This window comes from Hyla sarda, chromosome 11 (genome assembly GCF_029499605.1).
Source record: "Hyla sarda isolate aHylSar1 chromosome 11, aHylSar1.hap1, whole genome shotgun sequence".
Lineage (NCBI taxonomy): Eukaryota > Metazoa > Chordata > Amphibia > Anura > Hylidae > Hyla > Hyla sarda.
Genome location: NC_079199.1, coordinates 22,962,109 through 22,982,507, shown reverse-complemented (window position 1 = coordinate 22,982,507; position 20,399 = coordinate 22,962,109). Strand labels below are relative to the sequence as shown.

The 20,399-nt window shown below is 43.3% G+C and overlaps 1 protein-coding gene across 10 annotated transcripts in view; it reads left to right on the top strand.

Annotated features, from left to right (window-relative positions):
- Nucleotides 1–20,399, top strand: part of NPAS3 (neuronal PAS domain protein 3) — a 464,246-nt gene that overhangs the window by 258,041 nt on the left and 185,806 nt on the right. Inside the window, exon 1 of one of the 10 annotated variants that reach the window (XM_056547027.1) lies at nt 17,585–17,653. The exons of the other annotated variants lie outside the window; for them this stretch is intronic. Coding sequence (XP_056403002.1) covers nt 17,647–17,653 — 7 coding nt within the window. The 5' untranslated portion in view covers nt 17,585–17,646. Of the gene's footprint in view, nt 1–17,584; nt 17,654–20,399 lie in introns of those variants that run through there. 10 annotated transcript variants of the gene reach the window in all.

The window sequence follows — 20,399 nt, the reverse complement described above, 5'->3', positions numbered from 1 at the left end:
GGCACTCAGCCAATCACCGGCCGCAGCAAAGTCCCGATTTGGACAGCGATAGGCTAAGCGGCAGTGTGACGTTTTTGGCCCCGGCAGCAGGTGCCAGTGTAGTGAAGAATTTTGTGTCTTGAAGCGTTCTGACACTGCCGCTCAGCCTATCGCCGGCCGAGTTGGGACTTCACTGCGGCCGGTGATTGGCTGAGCGCAGTATGACTCGCCGACCACCAGCAACCAGGAAGAGGATCACGGCGGAGACCGGAGACGGTTACCGGAGGCCCTGGGGGAGCGGAGGAAGGTATGTACATCTTTATTTTTTTACTGCCGGTAGTATGGGGGACAATTTTTATATTCTGGAGTTCTCCTTTAACGATCGTGGAGCCGGAGTATCGTGACGTCACGCTCCACCCCCTCAATGCACGCCCCCTCCCATAGGCTTGCAAATAGGGGGAGGAGTGTGACATCACACTGGGGCGGAGCCGTGACGTCATGATACTCCGGCTCCATGATCGTTAGTCATCAGACCCGGAGCGATGTTCGCTCCAGAGGCTGATGATAGCGGGGTGCTGCATGAAAGATTACGGGGGTCCCCAGCGGCAGAACCCCTGCGATCAGGCATCTTATCCCCTATCCTTTGGATAGGGGATAAGATGTCTTAGCGTCGGAGTACCCCTTTAAACATGCAAAGTCCTTCCTGAGGCCGTGGTGCCAGTTGAGATCAGGGGAGTTTTTAAGAGAATACAACACAAACATAAGGGGAAATTTATAATTGTCTCTGCTATACACAGACTGTTAAAAGGTGAAAAGTTTTTGTGCAAGCATCCATTTTGAGATTTTTTTAACCTTCGTCACTAAGTGGGTGAGACATAGCGTGAAAGGAGGCGTTGCCTCACGCAACACCGGATTTATCACAATTTACGCTACAGATTCAGGCCCCTCCTGATATCTCTTATTAACTTGTTCACTATGGCCACTTCCTCTGGCAGAGAGTTCCATAGTCTCACTGCTCTTACAGTAAAGAACCCCCGTCTGTGCTGGTGTAGAAACCTTCTTTCCTCTAGTCATAGAGGATGCCCCCTTTTTAGAGATAAAGTCTTGGGAGATCTCTGTACGGCCCCCAGACTATCGTGATCTGGAGACGGAGTTACCAGAAGTTAGACAGACAAGTATGGGACTTCTGGCAACTCCGTCTCCAGATCACGATAGTCTGGATGCATGTCATGTGATCAAAAGCGGCCCCCAAATTATTGGACATATACTACCCCCAGGAGCACGTAGGTAGTCTTCAATAAAATAAGAAAGTAGCGCACTATGACATTAAAAGGGTTAACAACTGGCTCCAGAAAGTTAAACAGATTTGTAAATGACTTATATTAAAAAATCTTTCAGTACATATGAGCTGCTGAAGTTGAGTTGTTCTTTTCTATCTAAGTGCTCTCTGATGACACGTGTCTCGGGAACCGCCCAGTTTAGAAGCAAATCCCCATAGCAAACCTCTTCTACTCTGTGTAGTTCCCGAGACAAGCAGAGATGTCAGCAGAGAGCACTGTTGCCAGACCGAAAACAACAACTCCACTTCAGCAGCTGATAATTATTGAAAGGATTGGGATTTTTTAATAGAAGTAATTTACAAATCTGTTTAACTTTCTGGAGCCAGTTGTTATGTATAAAAAACGTTTTCTCCTGGAATACCCCTTTAAGACTATTGTTTGAAACAACAATTCTTAAAAATGTCCCCCTCATAAAAAGTAAATTATAAAGACTGGAACTTTTAATTGCTTTAGAAGGCACCAGCAACATTTTTTGCTTAGAAATGTTCGTCAGGGGGTAATGATGGTTCGAATAATTGAATTAAGTAAAATATATAAAATAAAATGACACTACTGATAGACACACTTATTGAAATATACAAAATAAAGCTTTTCACAAGTGCACAGAACGAGAAAGACGGAGCACATACCATATACTTCAATGCCGTGATTTCTTTATTTTCTCCATACGGGGTAAGCGGTGAGGGGAAACGGGAGGGTGGTCGGGTGCTTCAGAGGAACTCCGGGCTACGGTCCGTATCACGTAGCACGGACCAGCGTGATACGGACCGTAGCCCGGAGTTCCTCTCAAACACCTGTCCACCCTCCCTTTCCCCTCACCGCTTACCCCGTATGGAGAAAATAAAGAAATCACGACATTGAAGTACAGTGATCCCTCAACTTACAATGGCCTCAACATACAATGGTCTTTTCTGGACCATTGTAACTTGAATCCAGACTCAACATACAATGTACAGACAGTCCAGATCTGTGAAACATGTCAATGGCCGGAAGAACCGACCAATCAGAATGGGCATTCACTGGTAAAACACCTGTATTACTGAAGTGCATGCACTGACTGGTGTCTGGTAGCACCCCCTACAGTACAGGGAGGTATTACCTGTTCTGTACTCTTTACCTGTATTACTGAAGTGCATGCACTGACTGGTGTCTGGTAGCACCCCCTACAGTACAGAGAGGTACTACATGTTCTGTACTCTTTACCTGTATTACTGAAGTGCATGCACTGACTGGTGTCTGGTAGCGCCCCCTACAGTACAGGGAGGTATTACATGTTCTGTACTCTTTACCTGTATTACTGAAGTGCATGCACTGACTGGTGTCTGGTGCCTCCTACAGTACACGGTGATATTACAGTACATGGAGGTATTACATGATTTACAGCTTCCAGCAGATCTTTCTTACTTTTATGTGTAAGGATTTGCTTTATCAGTATTAGTTATATACTTATTTTTGTTTAATCCTCACTTTTTTCGTATTTTTGGATGACATTTTGGGGGCTTCAGAACCAATTACCAGGTTTCCATAGAGTTCTGGTCTCAACATGCAATGGTTTCAACATACAATGGTCGTCCTGGAACCAATTAATATTGTAACTTGAGGGACCACTGTATATGGTATGTGCTCCGTCTCTTTCTATGCCCTTGTGAAGATGGAATTGTGATTTTTACGTGAGCACTACCACACACCGTGTAGGTGCTTGTCCTGGTGTATCCGATTTAGAAGTCTGAGTGCGGCAAGGATTCGAATACGTAGTGGTGCCGGTATTCACCTCTTTACATATTGGAAAATAAAGCTTTTCTTTGCAGCGTTACTATCTGGTGTCAATACTGGGGTTAAAATGTCAGGACTATAATGAACGCATGATTTCTCACATAAAACCAGGATTGGCCTTTGTTATTCCTTCACTTCACAGGTTAATCGCAGTTAATATCGGACGTTGTTCACACATCAGTCTATGTCCTTTTATTGTCTCTGGCTTCTCTTCTACTTTAACAAGCCTTCAGAGATTCTCCCGGAATACAGTAAACCCAGTTCACACTTCAATATATGTGATTTTAGGTCACTAACAAAACATATCTTGGGGAAAAAAAATACACTGAGTAAAAATATATACTGTATACACACCCGGAGTGGTGCCCGACCTTGAGTTTTGCCTCCACAGCTTCATCTTGGGGCAGTGTAATGTAATGTCCCAGAATGAGGTCGTTGAGGTGGGTGACACTCAGGTTCAGGCGATGAAGAATGTGTCGCTCTGTGTGTTTATATATATATATATATATATATATATATATATATATGTATATATATAGATGCAAATCAAAAAATGTTGCAGTATCTTGTAATACCTTTTTTATTAGACTAACAGAATTTTGTAGAGACGTCGGGGGTCGTGTGACTAGATTTGATTTGCATCTGCATCACTGGACTAATACGGCTACTCAAATTTACTATATATATATATTTTTTTTTATATATATATATATATATATATATATTTTTTTTTTTATTCAGCGCTATTTACCAAGATTTTTTTGACTTGTAATATTTTAGCCTATTAGTACTTCCTAACCCTATAGCCAGGAACCAGTAACTGATGTTTTTATCTATTGTATCTTTTTTGTTGCATAGGTCAAGGCCCATATACACATTAAAAAATAGTCCAATGAACCCCTACTTGTAAGCAGAATCGGCTGACACTCCTCCTCCCTGTCGGGGGAGATAAGAATCAGGAATGTTGGATTTCAACTGCCCAATCCTTTTGTTCTCTACAAGATAAGCTGCTGCCAGTGGAGTCTGACAGTGGCTTACCCCTCTTCATTCAGAACACATGAACACTCGGCTGAGCTAAATGTTCATGAGTAGGGAGGCCACAAGAGAGAGAGCTGTAGGGCTACCTTGCAAATATAATTTTCCTCCTTAGCCAAGTTGTTGAACCACTATGATTTTCTATGGGTCACATTGGTGGTCACATGACTCAATCACAGCAATGAAACACATAGATGCAGCTGTGGTAGAATCAAACAAATGGCGCTGTTGGGCAAGTGATGTTGAGTGTGTATGATATGGGCAAAAAAAAACAAGCATGCTGGAGTGCCCCTTTATTCGAAAGACAGAAAATAGCCGGTTTTCACAAGAACATGAAGCGAGGACTCGAGCAGCACAGGACAATAAAATGCTTTTATTAGTATAATGGGGACAACGCGTGAGACCGGCGGCAGCACAGACGCACACAGGACCTCTACCCAGCTCTACAGTACCATAACAAGCATTTTCTTGGGCACTGTAGTTGGACCTGAGGAAGGCATGAGTTCATGCCGAAACGCGTTGTTCCCATTATACCAATAACAGCATTTTATTGTCCTGTGCTGCTCGAGTCCTCGCTTCATTTTCTTGGGCAGCGCCTCCGCAAAACCGGCTTTTTTCTGTCTTATCTGTCTAACATTACTATCGGCCCCCATTACTGGGGTCCGATACCGGTAGGAGCGCAGCAGCCAACTTACGCCAACCAATCCACGGTCGTACAAGTTGGGTATCTCACTGTGGTGAGGTGAAGGGCCCACACCAGCAGATACCCCTCATCAGGGAGCGCCCCCTGTGTTTTTTTTTTTTTATCTTTCTCCAAGCATTTATTCAAAAGAGACAACTTGTATGCAACAGAACCATTTATTGAGATATCCGGTGTCAGGGTAACCAGCCAATGGAAAGCTGTTTGGTGGCTCCAACCAAAGTAGGAATTGCACAGCGACCGGCACCAGATCAGGATGCGTTTCTCTGTACCATGTGTTATTAATGACCCCATCAGTATCTTTTCATAGATCTTCTTGCTGGTATGTTTAAAAAGCATTTAACATTTATTGGAACACAGAGATGAGACTCTGACTTCTGCCCTAATACTCTGTAATTAATTTTTTTTTTTTTTTTGTTGAAATGGTATTTATTATAGTCTTCATGTTCGGGCTTTATCTAATGCATAATGTTCATTCCCGGCCTCTAATTGCATTTAAATTAAAATTGTCCTAGCAGGGAGATGAATAGTGTGCGTCGCGCTGGAATCACTCAGCTGGTCCTGGGCAGGCTGGGCTGCAGAGCCGTTCCGAGCTGAGGTTTGGGGGGGGGACGGGGACGTTGGAGTTCATTAATTTTTATTGCTCAGGTAGTTGGAGTAAAGCAGGTTATTTTCTATGAAATTTATATTTATGTGTGTGTCGGTGGCCAAGCTATGATGAGAGGCCCAGAGGGATAAGCAGCTTTTATTTCAATATTTTCTTTCAGTGGCACCTGCTCCCAGGGGATATGTGACATGTATATCTACAACGCTCTTCCTCTGTTTGCTGCTGTAGATCACAGGTATCTACACCAGTGGTCTTCAACCTGCGGACCTCCAGATGTTGCAAAACTACAACTCCCAGCATGCCCGAACAGCCAACGGCTGTCCGGGCATGCTGGGAGTTGTAGTTTTGCAACATCTGGAGGTCCACAGGTTGAAGATCACTGATCTACGCTATCACTGTATGCACTGCACATGTAGGCTTCACTGCTGGCCGGAAAAAGGGCCAGCCTCAGTATTGCTGTATGTTATTGTGACAGTAAAATGGACATCCTCGGGTTATGTACCATACCAGGACCATCAATTCTTTCACAATGGTCCCTCAAATGCAGGATACCAAAGTTCTTTCTATTCTATAGGTCCTCAACGTCATTGGAAATAATAAAATGACTGTATATAACTGGATTCTATGGAGAGAAAGATAGAGCAGAGCTCCTCATAGGGCAATACGTTTGGAACAATGTAAATATGTATAAGGTGAGGCAGTCAAACAAGTAAGTAGTCTCGCTCACCTTGTACTGTTGTGTATATAGACACAACAGCAATAAGCGCGTGGTTCAAAGTAATGGTGGAGCAGCTTCCTGGAATCGGCAGCAGGTGAAACCTGTCCGAGGTATATGATGCAAGTACTGGTGCTAGGCAGGAAAAGTACCAGGTTCTATAGCGCAATCCACCACTCAGGCAACTTCTTGGGATAAAAGGTTCGATTTATTTAGCCAAAAACATAACGCGTTGCGAAGGTTTAGACCCTCTTCATCAGATGTACAGGCAATGTAACTGGGTTACACAGGCCAAACGTATACTCTTTTGTCTTACATCACTTCCTGCTCGGCAGCTATTGGCTAGAGCTAAACCTGACAGACTTACTGCTCCGCAACTAGTGGCTGCAGCTAAACCTGACAGACTTTCTGCACCACATGCTATTGGCTAGAGCTAAACCTGACAGACTTCTTGCTCTGCAACTAATGGCTGCAGCTAAACCTGACAGACTTTCTGCACCGCAGCTATTGGCTGGAGCTACACCTGACAGACTTCCTGCTTTGCAACTAGTGGCTGCAGCTAAGCCTGACAGACTTTCTGCACCGCAGCTATTGGCTAGAGCTAAACCTGACAGACTTTATGCACCGCAGCTATTGGCTAGAGCTAAACCTGACAGACTTTCTGCACCGCAGCTGTTGGCTAGAGCTAAACCTGACAGACTTCCTGCTCTGCAACTATTGGCTGCAGCTAAACCTGACAGACTTTCTGCACTGCAGCTATTGGCTGGAGCTACACCTGACAGACTTCCTGCTCTGCAACTAGTGGGTGCAGCTAAACCTGACAGACTTTCTGCACCGCAGCTATTGGCTAGAGCTAAACCTGACAGACTTCTTGCTCTACATCTATTGGCTGGAGCTACACCTGACAGACTTCCTGCTCTGCAACTAGTGGGTGCAGCTAAACCTGACAGACTTCCTGCTCTACAACTAGTGGCTGCAGCTAAACCTGACAGACTTCCTGCTCTACAGCTATTGGCTAGAGCTAAACCTGACAGACTTTCTGTTCTGCCCACCACCTGCCTGCACTATGCATACAATACTGTTAAAGCACTCCAGGTTTATGTTATTTTTTGCCCATATCATGCACACTTACCTTCACTAGTCCTACAGCGCCATTTGTTTTATTTCAGCACAGCTGCATTTATGCATTTCATTATTGTAACTAGGCCATGTGATCACCAGTCTAGCCCTCAGAAAATCACAGAGCTTAGTGTGTCAGAGGAAATGGTCGGTCCTGGGTCAGCTGTGAAGGATAACACTTTTTTCTCTTTTTTTACATAAAGGGTTGTAATTATAGGGGTGTAGAGCATTGGAGTCTGAGGAACATTTTAATTCTTTCTATTTTCCCTATAGTGTGTTTATGTTTAAAAACACACTATTACTTCTGTATAACGTGTTATTATCTTTGTTTTGTGGGCATTATTTAAAGGGGTTATCCAGGAACAGAAAAACACAGGTAATTTCTTTCAAAAACAGCTCCACGTCTGTCTCCAGGTTGGGTGTGGTTTTCCAACTTGGCTCCATTCACTTCAGTGGAACTGAGCTGCAGAACCACACCTGACCTGGAGACAGACGGGGAGCTGTTTATGAAAGAAAGTAGCTCTGTTTTTCTATTCCTGAATAACCCCTTTAAGTTCTGTACTGTGACATTACTTTTGTGTTACAATGTTTTCTTGTTTTTTTGGTTTACTATGACAATTTTGTGACATTCTCGTTGTTATTATTCTTATACTGTGACATCACAGTTCGTTATTTCCTGTATTGATTTAGTTTGTTATCCATGTACACATTATTCATTTACCATGATATCACTGAGTTACATTAACCCTTTACTATCCATGTGCTGTGAAACCACTGTTTGTTGTTCCTGTTTTGTGATATTACTATGTGCATTGTACCTATATTGCTATACACTATGCTGTGACATCACTGTGCGGATTGGCCTTTTCTTATGTTTCTTATGTTTGTACGGTGACATCATCTCTGCATTATGACATCAGTGTTACAATAATTCCTGTGCCATTACTTTTCTTTGGTCTTTATGCATCACTATTGTCCATTTGCTGTACTGTGACATCACTATGTTTACTATACTTGCCCTATGACATTTTGTGTTTTTTAGATTCTGTGACATCACAGTGTACATTCCCAGATTCCCAGAGAAACTCCATGGAAAAAGGAAAACTCCAGGACTGCTAGTATAAAATAAGTGATTACTTTTAGAACAACAGCATATCTTGACCCATTCGCCCTTATTTATGACTAAGGGTCACAGGGTTTGAAACGCGTTGACAGAAGCTAAGGTTTTTTTTGGCATGTGCCATCATTTATTTTATACTAGCAGCGCTAGAGTTTTCCTTTCTTTGATGAAGCATATGGTGCCTTTCTACATACATTCTGGTTAGTCTGAGCTGGATTGTATATTACTTTTGCATTTTCAGAGAGATAAGAATATAAAGTAACATTTTTGATGAGGGGGAGAAATGCTGTTACAGATTTTTTCGCTGGGGCCTAGAAGCTTGTTTTCATTATGGGTATTTGTGTCTATAAAAGGATCAGTAACGCAAAACTTTGTGTTGTTGACTAGGGGCCAGTTGACCCTGAGAATTTCCGTGAGATATCCGCTTTTCATCAGCCACCCATTGCCGTCGATTCTGCTGAATTTCCTCTGCAGAATTTCTGCTGAAAGAATAGACATGTTCATAGGTGCTGGAACAGATCTGCATGGTCCTAGTGCCACCGGCACCTGCTGAATTTGTCGTATATGAGGTCAGGATATGAGGATGGGATATGAGCACTTGAAATGAGGATAAGATATAAGGTTGGAATATGAGAACAGAATATGAGGACGGGATATGAGATCAAGAAGTGACGTGATATGAGGATGGGATATGTGGTCGGGATATGAGGATGGGATATGAGGTCGGGATAGGAGGACGAGATATGAGGACGGCATAAAAGGGCTAGATATGAGGACAAGATATAAGGATGGGATATGAGGTCGGGATATGAGAATGAGATATGAGGACGGCATGAAAGGGCTAGATATGAGGACAAGATATAAGGATGGGATATGAGGTCGGGATATGAGATATGAGGGCGGCATGAAAGGGCTAGATATGAGGACAAGATATAAGGATGGGATATGAGGTCGGGATATGAGAATGAGATATGAGGATGGCATAAAAGGGCTAACTATGAGGACGAGATATGAGGTCGGGATATGAGGACGAGATAGGAGGTCGGGATATGAGGACGAGATAGGAGGTCGGGATATGAGGACAAGATATAAGGTCGGGATATGAGGACGAGATATGAGGTCGGGATATGAGGACGAGATATGAGGTCAGGATATGAGGACGAGATATGAGGATGGGATATGAGGACGAGAGCGTCATTGTTGCTTTTCCTCACTCACAAGGTTTAGGTAGGAAGATCGAGCAATATTGGGTACTCCAGGTAGTTTTCACTAAAGTTAAAAAAGGAAATTTTTCTACGCATTGTCACATTACATTTTTTGGCCAGCAATAGAAATAATAATCATGAATGAGGAGGGCAGAAGTGCTGGATATATTGTGTTTTTATACATCACTGAATAATAACAGCTGTATTTGTACTCCATAGACTACCCCTATAGATTACATGTTGTTGCTGTAGCCTATTTATTATACTGCTTAATCTGCAGCTACTTATGGCGAAAATCAATCAGAACCATAGTGCTTTTTCTAATGGAAAAGCTATTTATGGTCTGCTTACAAAGGGGGGATGTTTTGGTGCTGAAAGCTAATAAATTGTTTGGTTTTTTTCCATCTCTGTGTAAACATGTCTGTATAAACCAAGGTTTCCCAAGCAGTATGCCTCCAGCTGTTTAAAAACTACAACTGCCAGCATGCCCGGACAGCCTTTGGCTGTCCGGGCATGCTGGCAGTTGTAGTTTTGCAACAGCTGGAGGCACATTTGTTGGAAAACACTGCTTTAAACCATGCTTATACATTTTCATTACTCTATTTAAAGGGGTACTCCGGGGAACTAAACCCATAGCCCTTCCTTTAATTCTCACCAACCTATTTAATTGTCTAATATCATTCATTAGCTATATAGAGCAGTTTTCCCTCTTTCCGTTATCACTTACATGCAGGGAGTGAGGAAAAAACATCATCATCTAGCTATCCACTGTCTCTCTGTCCAAGTCCCTCTCTAAAAGCAGCCCCCACCCTCCTGAAGGACACAGACTAAGGCAGCTTTCACACTATAGAATGCTCCGTTTTAAAGATCCGTTATAATGACCCGTTAACAAAACCATTAAAAACGGACGTTAAACGGCCATTAAAAAATCCCATTACAGTCTATAGGATTTTTACATTACCCGTTTTAACCCGTCATAGCCCGTTATTAATACCGGATGTTATTTTGTAACGGGAGAAATAGTGCTTGCACTATTTCTCCCGTTACTTTCTCCCATCACAAAATAACGTCCGTTATTAATAACGGGTTAAAACAGGTAATGTAAAATTCCTATAGACTAAAATGAGATTTTGTAACGGCCGCTTAACATCCGTTTTTAATGGTTTTGTTAACGGTTCATTATAATGGATGTTTAAAACGGAGCATTCTATAGTGTGAAAGCGGCCTTAGTGGTTTCTGCACTGCACTGAGGAGTCATTCTCTCTTAAGCTGGGAGCTGTGTGCAGCCTTAGCCAATCAGACACTGAATTTCTCTCCTCACAGAGCAGGAGGGTGGGTGCTGCTTTCAGAGATGGAGTTGGACAGCAGTGAGAGGAGAGCTGCAATAGCTGACGGGAAATGTAGTATTCATGCTGCAGGATGTCAAAGAATTTCAAGCGGCCAGAGAAGTCCACAGAGGCCACAGGAGCCATGCATATAAGGAAGGGTAATTTACAGCATTGTTTCTTAAGCAGGGTCCTCAAGTCCTCGGTCCTTACCTTAGTCTTTCACAGGTGATATAATTATGGCTGTGTGTCACGCATCACCACAGATATCACCTGTGAAAGACTATGGAAATCCTGAAAACATGATCTGTTGGGGGTTCTTGCGGACCAAACATGAGAAACACTGATTTACAGAGAACATATCCAGGTAGTGTGGTGGCTTTTGAGCTTTTTTTATATGTACTTTCTGGAGCATCCCTTTAAGGGCAGCAAACTATAGATCAGTGACTTACAACTTTTTGGGGTGAGGGATAAGGGTACGTTCAGACGAGCGTTTTTTTGCAGCATATTTCGATGCGGACCTCCTATATGCTGGCTTTGCATGTACGCAGCTACGATACGCAGCTATGATTTGCATGTACGCAGCTACGGCAATACGCAGCTACGAGCAGACACACTGCGATGTGATAGTCGCCGCGCGCATGCGCAGTAAACTCGCACATCGTGGCAGCTCATTGAGCAGGGGGAGCGTCCGCGATGTGTGCGAGTACACCACGCATGCGCGGCGACTCGTACATCATTTCAGTGTGTCTGCACGTAGTGGCGTATTGCCGCTCCGAGCAGGCACATGTAAAGCCAGCATATAGGAGGTCCTTCAGCGGCGTAAAATACGCTGCAAATCTACTCGTCTGAACGTACCCTAAAACTCATTATAAGCTGTAGCTGTGTCTATACATCCAGCCACTCTTCCTCTCCTATCCATAGACTTCAATGGGCAGCATCCCACCCAATCCCTCAGTGAGCAGATCTGTGTTGAAATAAATTGTACCTGTAAATGATAAATCAAGAAGAGAGGTTGCGGAGCTGAAAAGATGTCTGAAAATTGTTTGCTTGTATATTTCTGCTAAGTTTCTTATAAGGTTAGGGATTATTTGGAGGATCTGCTGCTAACGTCTTGGTGTCAGATACCACTGGACACCTGTAGGCGTCATGCAAAATCCAAACAGGTCAGAACAGTTATGGCAGCACGAGTGAGCCTTATTTGTGCCTTACTTCATCCCTTATTTGTGCCTACTTTACTTTATTTATGAGATATCAGATTAGCACAGTCTGAGATGGTCCTCAGCCTTGACCCCCACCAGGATAAGGATATAATAAGGAAGACATATTCACATTCCATCACCCTTAGAATCAATCTCTAATGGAAGACTAAAAAGCTACCTAAGTGATGTAGAAGAATAACAGGATACAATAGTGAATGGGCAAATCTAAACACAGTCCTCTCAATTACATGATGGGTATGTGCAGACGTGATGACTAACGGTTGCCATCATTGGTTGGCGCTGATTGCTAGAGACATGGCTGGCACAGGGTAAGAGTATAAAAAATGAACCCAGGGGGTAGAAAGTCCTCAGGCTGCACCACTTCTATCTACAATGCAGCCACAAGAAGAGGCTTAAAGGAGCCCTCCGGGAAAAAAATGTATTCACTTCTATGTTGAAGCAAAGGCTATTATTAGAGAATAACATAGAGGTTCTTGTATATTCCTTTTGCTTACCTGTTTCAACTAATGTGGCAGGCATCTGGTTTCAGCCGTTTCTGATCACAAATCCATCACTAAAATGACTTGATAATGCGGCCTATATTTTCCATAAATCCTCTGGCTGTGCAAGAGAGATGCATGGGTTTGGGTGTGGCATTTGATCACTGCACCTGGTCATCTAATGAGGCTGCTGGTGATAAAGGTCACCCAAGTGAACTCATTAGACTCATTGGTGGGTTGGTGTCAGTTCACACTAAATACAGTTTTAATATGTCCTGTTTATTCAGAGTGCGTTTTTTTGAAAGAAATATTGCATCAGGTGAAAGTGATTTGACCTACAATCACAATTGAGGTGTTTTATGAAGATTCAAAGTCTTTAGGCTGTGTTCACACTTGAATTTTGACTGCATTTTGCCTGTTTCTGCTGTGATAGAGGTAGCAGCAGTGACAGCAGCAGTATACAGATAGAGCAGGAGGGGAGTATATAACTACTATATATCCTGAAACCATAGAGATAGCAGCAGTATACAGATATAGCTGTGAGGGGAAGTGTATAACCACTATATATCCTGATCCCATAATGATAGCAGCAGCAGTATACAGATAATGCTGGAGTGGAGGTGTAAAACTGCTATATATGCAGATCCCATAGTGATAGCTGAAGCAGTATACAAATAGAGCTGGAGTGGAGGTGTAAAACTACTATATATCCTGATCCCATAGAGATAGCAGCAGCAGTATATAGACAGAGCTGGAGGGGAGGGGTCTGAGAGCAAGTAGGAGGGTTCTGGTAGACCAGTGGTGAAAGTGATTTGACCTACAATCGCAATTGAGGTGTTTTATGAAGATTCAAAGTCTTTAGGCTGTGTTCACACTTGAATTTTAACTGCATTTTTCATAAATTTTTTATGCATTTTGCCTGTTTCTGCTGTGATAGAGGTAGCAGCAGTGACAGCAGCAGTATACAGATAGAGCTGGAGGGGGAGTATATAACTACTATATATCCTGAAACCATAGAGATTGCAGCAGTATACAGATATAGCTGTGAGGGGAAGTGTATAACCTAAAAATCCATAGAAAGAAAGGAAGTTGGCACTCACCGGGATCTTCTGATTTACTTTATTCCATATACTCACGTATATTACAGGACGGTGGGACATAACAAAGTGCGCATTTTGTTATGTCCACCGTCCTGTAATATACGTGAGTATATGGAATAAAGAAAATCAGAAGAACCCGGTGAGTGCCGACTTCCTTTCTCTCTATGGATTTTTAGTTTATTTTTGACTGCATAGTCAGAGCACCGATACGGACTTCAAGCATAGCTGTCATACCCAGGCTACTTATCCCACTCAGCTTTTCCACCATGGTATAGCAGTGCCGGGCTTATTTCCTTTTTGTTCTTATGTTGGAAGTGTATAACCACTATATATCCTGATCTCATAATGATAACAGCAGCAGTATACAGATAATGCTGGAGTGGATGTGTAAAACTGCTATATATCCAGATCCTATAGTGATAGCAGAAGCAGTATACAAATAGAGCTGGAGTGGAGGTGTAAAACTTCTATATATCCTGATCCCATAGAGATAGCAGCAGCAGTATATAGACAGAGCTGGAGGGGAGGGGTCTGAGAACAAGTAGGAGGGATCTGGTAGACCAGTGGTCTTCAACCTGCAGACCTCCAGATGTTGCAAAACTACAACTCCCAGCATGCCCGGACAGCCAACGGCTGTCCGGGCATGCTGGGAGTTGTAGTTTTGCAACATCTGGAGGTTTGCAGGTTGGAGACCACTGTGGTAGACGATGATGTTGTCCTGTAGTTCACAGGAAGTCAGAACCCAGAACTGACATCCTGTTCTAAGCACTGGAAGGCTTGGAGAGTCAGACCGGTGATCACATGACCAAGTTATAGTAATGAAACATAAAGAGGCAGCTAGGCTGCAGTAATACAAATGGCGCTGTACGACTAGCAATAGAGAATTTGCATAAAATGGGTAATAAACCCCCCCCCCCAAAAAAAAAAAAAATGGAGTGCTTCTTTGTGGTAAAGAAAGTGTCAGACTGGTCAACACAACATAATCAGAAAAATTGATATTAGGATTCCAGCACATTCTATCTTAACCCCTCATATGCCCATAACCTAGAGACCTCATCCACAAATACAGAGTAAATCCTTATGGCAGGAAGATGCCAAGCACCATGCCCATCTTAAAGAAGTCTGGTCTGTTTACAGGAAAGAGGGCACCGGGCACAAGACTCATTAGCTAGAACCTGGCACGCTGCAAATTGGAGAGGGAAACGTTTCAGTAGCAGCGCACGGTGTACCGCGGTAACGTTGTAATGGATTTAGTTAATCCATTGTGACGCAGTTCTGTCTGGAAACTCCCCTGTGTGCGAGTGGATCCTCGTAGCGTATTCTAGTGCAGGTTACTCTCTAATTACACTCAGGCAGCGCTTGTATTCCCCCAGCTCTGATATTTTTCTGCCTGGATGAGTTATCGTCTTGTTCGGCAGGATGGAACACCAGCCGCAGGTTGTTGCGGATCTCCCCCCCCCCCCCTTGTTTCCACCCACCCCCTCCGTGTAATGCACGCCTCCCTCTCCTCACCCCTGCACCGTCTGTAGCTGCAGTCGAATTGGCCATGACGGACAGCTCCATACGCTCTTCTGTGCGGCAGCCGTAGGTTTAAACGTAACCGGTGTTCTATCGCCAAATGGCGCAATCATAAAGCGCCGTTTGTTTTTAAGAACAAAGGAAAGGTCTGTTTTCTATCCTAATTGTCAATAGTTTTAATGTAATTTGTGCTTCCATCAACACACAGATTTAGGAGCATGATGCCTCTCAAGGGTTTTGTATCCCCTATCGTCAAAAACGTTTTGGGGAAGGTGACCAGACCTGAAGATTCCATACTTTCTAATATGAGAAATGTTATTTCACTTACATGGCCGGGCATGCTGGGAGTTGTAGTTTTGCAATAACTGGAGGCACATTGTCTGGAAAACAAAAACACAGCAATAAGGAGACAAATAGATCATCCAGAATATTTGGACAAACATATAATTTACTCTTCCCTAGTCTGGAGATAATTTGCCCCTGTGGGTAGTTTGTCGTCCCCCCCCCCCCCAGTGGGTAGTTAGCTCCTGCCCCAGTATGTAATACACCCATAGGTAGTTTGCCCTCTATACATGGGACTATCTTGTAGGTAGTTTGCCCATCGTATATAGGACCCTGTAGGTAGCTTGCTCGCTGTTAGTAGGACACCCCTTAAAAAAAAAAATGTTCACCTTCTTGTCTCCCCCACAGTCACCACTTTAAACTGTGGGGGAGGTAAGAGGGGGAGGTAAACAAATTTACTGCTCATTAACTTAAATGTGATTTCACTGTCCCATTCACCCAGCAAAATTTGTGCCATAGAAATTTCGCATTCTGTAAAACTTAAATGGGCACTGTCAGATGCAAAAACCTTTGATATGTTGTAAAGCATGTACAACCAATAGGTTTTGCAATTGCCTTCATTAGAAATTTTTCAGTATTTAATACTGAAAAAAAAAACTGTCAAATAACTGTCCCCCCCGCCCCCCCCCCCCCCTGCCTCCATGGACACATACTGGTCCTGCTGTGTCCATGCATCATCCCCTATGTCATGGACACACTTCCTTGATTGACAGCTGTGAGTGCAGGGCTCAGAGCTAGAGGAAAAATCCTCCCACTGTCAGCTTGTGTCCCGCTACTGTCAGTGAGGACAAGCTGGGAGTTGAAGTTTTGCTAATGCTAGGGGAGATGTGAGCAGACAGCATACTGAGGGAGGGGGCGGAGACCTGAATAGTGAGGCCACGCCCCCTCCCTTTGAGAGGAATTCAGACTAGTGAGCTAAATTAAAAGTGTAATAAAAAAAAGTAAATAAAGGTGCTAGACACATAAAAATTAGATGTACATGGTCACGATTAGGTACTGAGTGATATATTAAAAAAAAAATGTTGTTGGATCTGACGGCTACGCTTTAAAGACCTGTCTTTATTGGGGCTTAAAGTCAATGGGGCTTTAAATTTCAGCATCATTTTGTGTTTTGAGAACACAGAATTCCGTTGGAATACCGCCATAATTCCGCTATTCCACCAAAATTCCCCTGCAAGCCTTGCAGAACAGAATTTGAGCAGAGTTGTGGAATTCCGCTGTGTGAACATGCGAAGAGGTAGAGGAAGAAGGACCAACGATAATCCAGGCGCTGCTAGCTCAAAAACACCGGAGGCAATGGGTTATAGATGAAAGATCCTGGCAGGGATCATATTTATTGAAAAAACAAAAGTACAGATGACGCGTTTCGAGGGTAAACCCCTCTTCATCAGATCAGCATGTGTGAACATAGCCTTATTGTGAAGCCAAAGATGGGACACGGATCTACCAAGACTATCTTTATGAAATGAGATGGGTTGTTGCAGAGTATTCTTCTTTTATTCATGCATTAGAGCTGAATTTATTAATGTCATCATACATGAGCATCATCAGTGTATATTCAGTGTATACTCATCTGGGGAGATTTATCAAAACCTGTGCAGAGGAAGAGTGGTGCAGTTGCCCATAGCAACCAATCAGATTGCTTCTTTCATTTTCCACAGGCCTCTAAAGAGGCCTGTGGAAAATGAAAGAAGCAATCTGATTGGTTGCTATGGGCAACTGCACCACTCTTCCTCTGCACAGGTTTTGATAAATCTCCCCCCATCATGTGTATATTCAGTAGGGTAGCACCAGATAGGTAGACAACAAACATGCCGATGACTATGCGTAGTTGTCAGTCCTTCTTCCTCTGACATCGTCCATGTTCTTTTGTGCTTGTACGTTGTGCACTTTATATATATATTGAGGATGTGATTATCTCATTTCTGAATGATGCCAAATAACATGACCCTGTATCTGTATGTGTCCATACGCAAACATAGGCAGCACCTCTCTGGATTTTTCATGGTCCCCCCATACTAGTTTGAGAGCACCTGTCAGCCTTCCCCCTCTGCGGACCCTCGTACATGACAGGTAAGGGGAGAACTCAGACATGGTCTTATTGTATTCATTAGAAATCAGAGTCATGGCGTGGGCTGTAGTCGGTCTACGTAGGAAGCTGTCCCAGTCTGCAGGTCACGCTTCAGAGACCCAGAGAGGAGGAGTGGAAGGGCAAGGTGCTGCTGTCTGCTCACTCAACTGGATTTGAGCAGCTCCATCCTCACAATTCAGGTGTCAGAGATATTTCCACTGGAGGCTTCTATCACTTTATATTCTGTCCATAACTTGACCGACCAGTCCTGCTGACACCATTCTCTGATATTTTCTATATCGTGGTTAAGTCCTACAGAAAAAAATAAAATCAACATATCGATCTTAATGTTATAATTATAATGAGAGATGGAGCGGAATGTTAGTGCAGCATGTGGTATCGTGTATAGTGTAGGGAACCTGTGCTGTATATTATACGGTCATGCTATGTATGATTGTAATTTATTGTATCATTTGTAATGAGGACTGAATGGTTACCCAAGATCTTTCACTAAAGTTAATGTAATAATTATAATCAATGAATTCATCCTATCTTATAACTTCTAAAATTAAGAGGTTTTTACGCTTTTATGTATTTTTTTTATTATTTTTTTTTATTAACAAATAAAGCTAGTAAATAAAGCATTCTGTATCAGTTGCACCAGAGGGTTATTCAGCCAGACTGGTATATGGATATCAGGTGTACTAGATCCTGTTGTTGCATACATGGGTGACTACACTTCTAAACACTTGAGGAACTCTATCATGTATATAGAAGGAGAAACGCGTTGAGGTACATATAAGTAGTTTTTTTTTTTTTTTTTTTAATGTTGAGGCATCACCATTCAGTATTAGGGTACTAAAATTCTGCTTGGAATTTTTAACAAGAAAAATCTGTCAATGGGATTCCACTGCACATGGAAATGGATTCTGACATGGAAATGGATTCCGCAAAAAGAATAAAAGTGTTAATTCTTTCGGTGAAATCTGCCTGAAACTGTACGGGAACATTATGTTCCAAATCTGATAGAGGCTGCTGCTCACGGAATCCACCCAAATTTCTTCATGGAAACAGCTGTCACTCCCCCTCTCATAGGCTTGCATTTAGGGGGCGGAGAATGACATCACACAGGGGGGGAAGCGGAGACATCACAATACTCCGGCCCCATGATCGTCAGTCATCAGACCCGGAGTGAACATGCTCCGGGGGCTGATGGTAACGGGGTTCTGCGTGAAAGATCACGGGGGTCCCCAGCGGCAGAACCCCCCGCGATTAGGCATCTTATTCACTATCCTTTGCATAGGTGATAAAATGTCTTAGCGCCGGAGTACCCCTTTAACATACCCTCTGGGTCTATTCACACGGCAGAATTTCCGCTTGCGGAATTCCACCTCATATTAAAGCCCATAGACTTCTATGGGATTCCGCACTCCCATTCACACTTCTGAAATTCCGCTTGCGGAATTCCGCAAGTGGAAAATCAGAAGTGTGAATGGGAGTGCGAACTCCCATAGAAGTCTATGGGCTTTAATTTTAGGCGAACATTCCGCTGTGTGAATAGACCCTTGGTTTTGGTTTCCTGTAGTATTCTGGGCTAATGTAGAAACTTTCAGGGGCCTGTCGACAATTTAAGTAGGGGCACCCTAATCATGGTAGAACCTCTGTCATCAGGGGTGACTCTTTAGGCATCAGTTTAGGACCAGATCAGTTGTCTTATGCCTTCATCACTGTACACTCTCTTGATCCGGAATAGACAATTAAGACTTGGACCCCCATCAATAACTTTTGCATGGCTCTGGGAGAAGTCCCTACTGGGAATATTTAAGACATAAGGACATGTAAGTCATTGCAATGTTGTATGACCTTCAGTCTCTTCTTTTGTGTACTACATACTATGTGATAAGGTATTGATTATTGGGTTACTTTACATATAATCGATAACATTTGACTTTTAATGCATATGTTAGAAAAGTTTAATGTTTTTTGAGCTGGCCTCCATGTTCCAAAAGCCCTTTGTGCAGATTCTCTAGTGTGTTTTGAGATGCGGTTTTGCACTGCTTTCTTGCTTCTTACAGCTGACAGGGTGAAACCCAACACAAGGAGACAGGCTGAAGCTGCATCTCATATGATATTCTCTAGCAGTGTTTCCCAACTAAGTTGCTAATCTATACTTTGCTGAACTTAGAACAAAGTGTAGTGATGAGACTCCGACTCCTCCCCCATCTCAGCAAAGCCAGAGGCATCATGAGGAATGTGGAATTATCAGAAGGTACTTAGGGTAATAATACTCAGAGGGTACATAGAAATCAAGATGGCAGACAAGAGTGCTTCTTTAAGCAGGCTATACACAAATATGTAATGTGGATAAGCCAACTCCAGATACCAAGAATATTCTAGACATTCTAGGTTTCTGAAGGCCTTTAAAGGGGTACTCCGTCCCTAGACATCATATCCCCTATTCATGCCCCCTCCCATAGACTTGCATTAATGGGGCAGGGCGTGAAATCACAAGGGGGCGGGGTAGTGGTGCCACGATCCTCCAGCCCCTGCATCGCCAGTCATCAGGCACGGAGCGAAGTTTGCTCCGTGCACCAGATGACAGGGGGTGCTGCAGAAGAAACCACGGGGGTTCACAGTGGCGGGACCCCCACGATCAGACATCTTATCCCCTATCCTTTGGATAGGGGATAAGATGTCTAGGGGCGGAGTACCCCTTTAATGTCTGAGGACAGACCCCATACACAATAG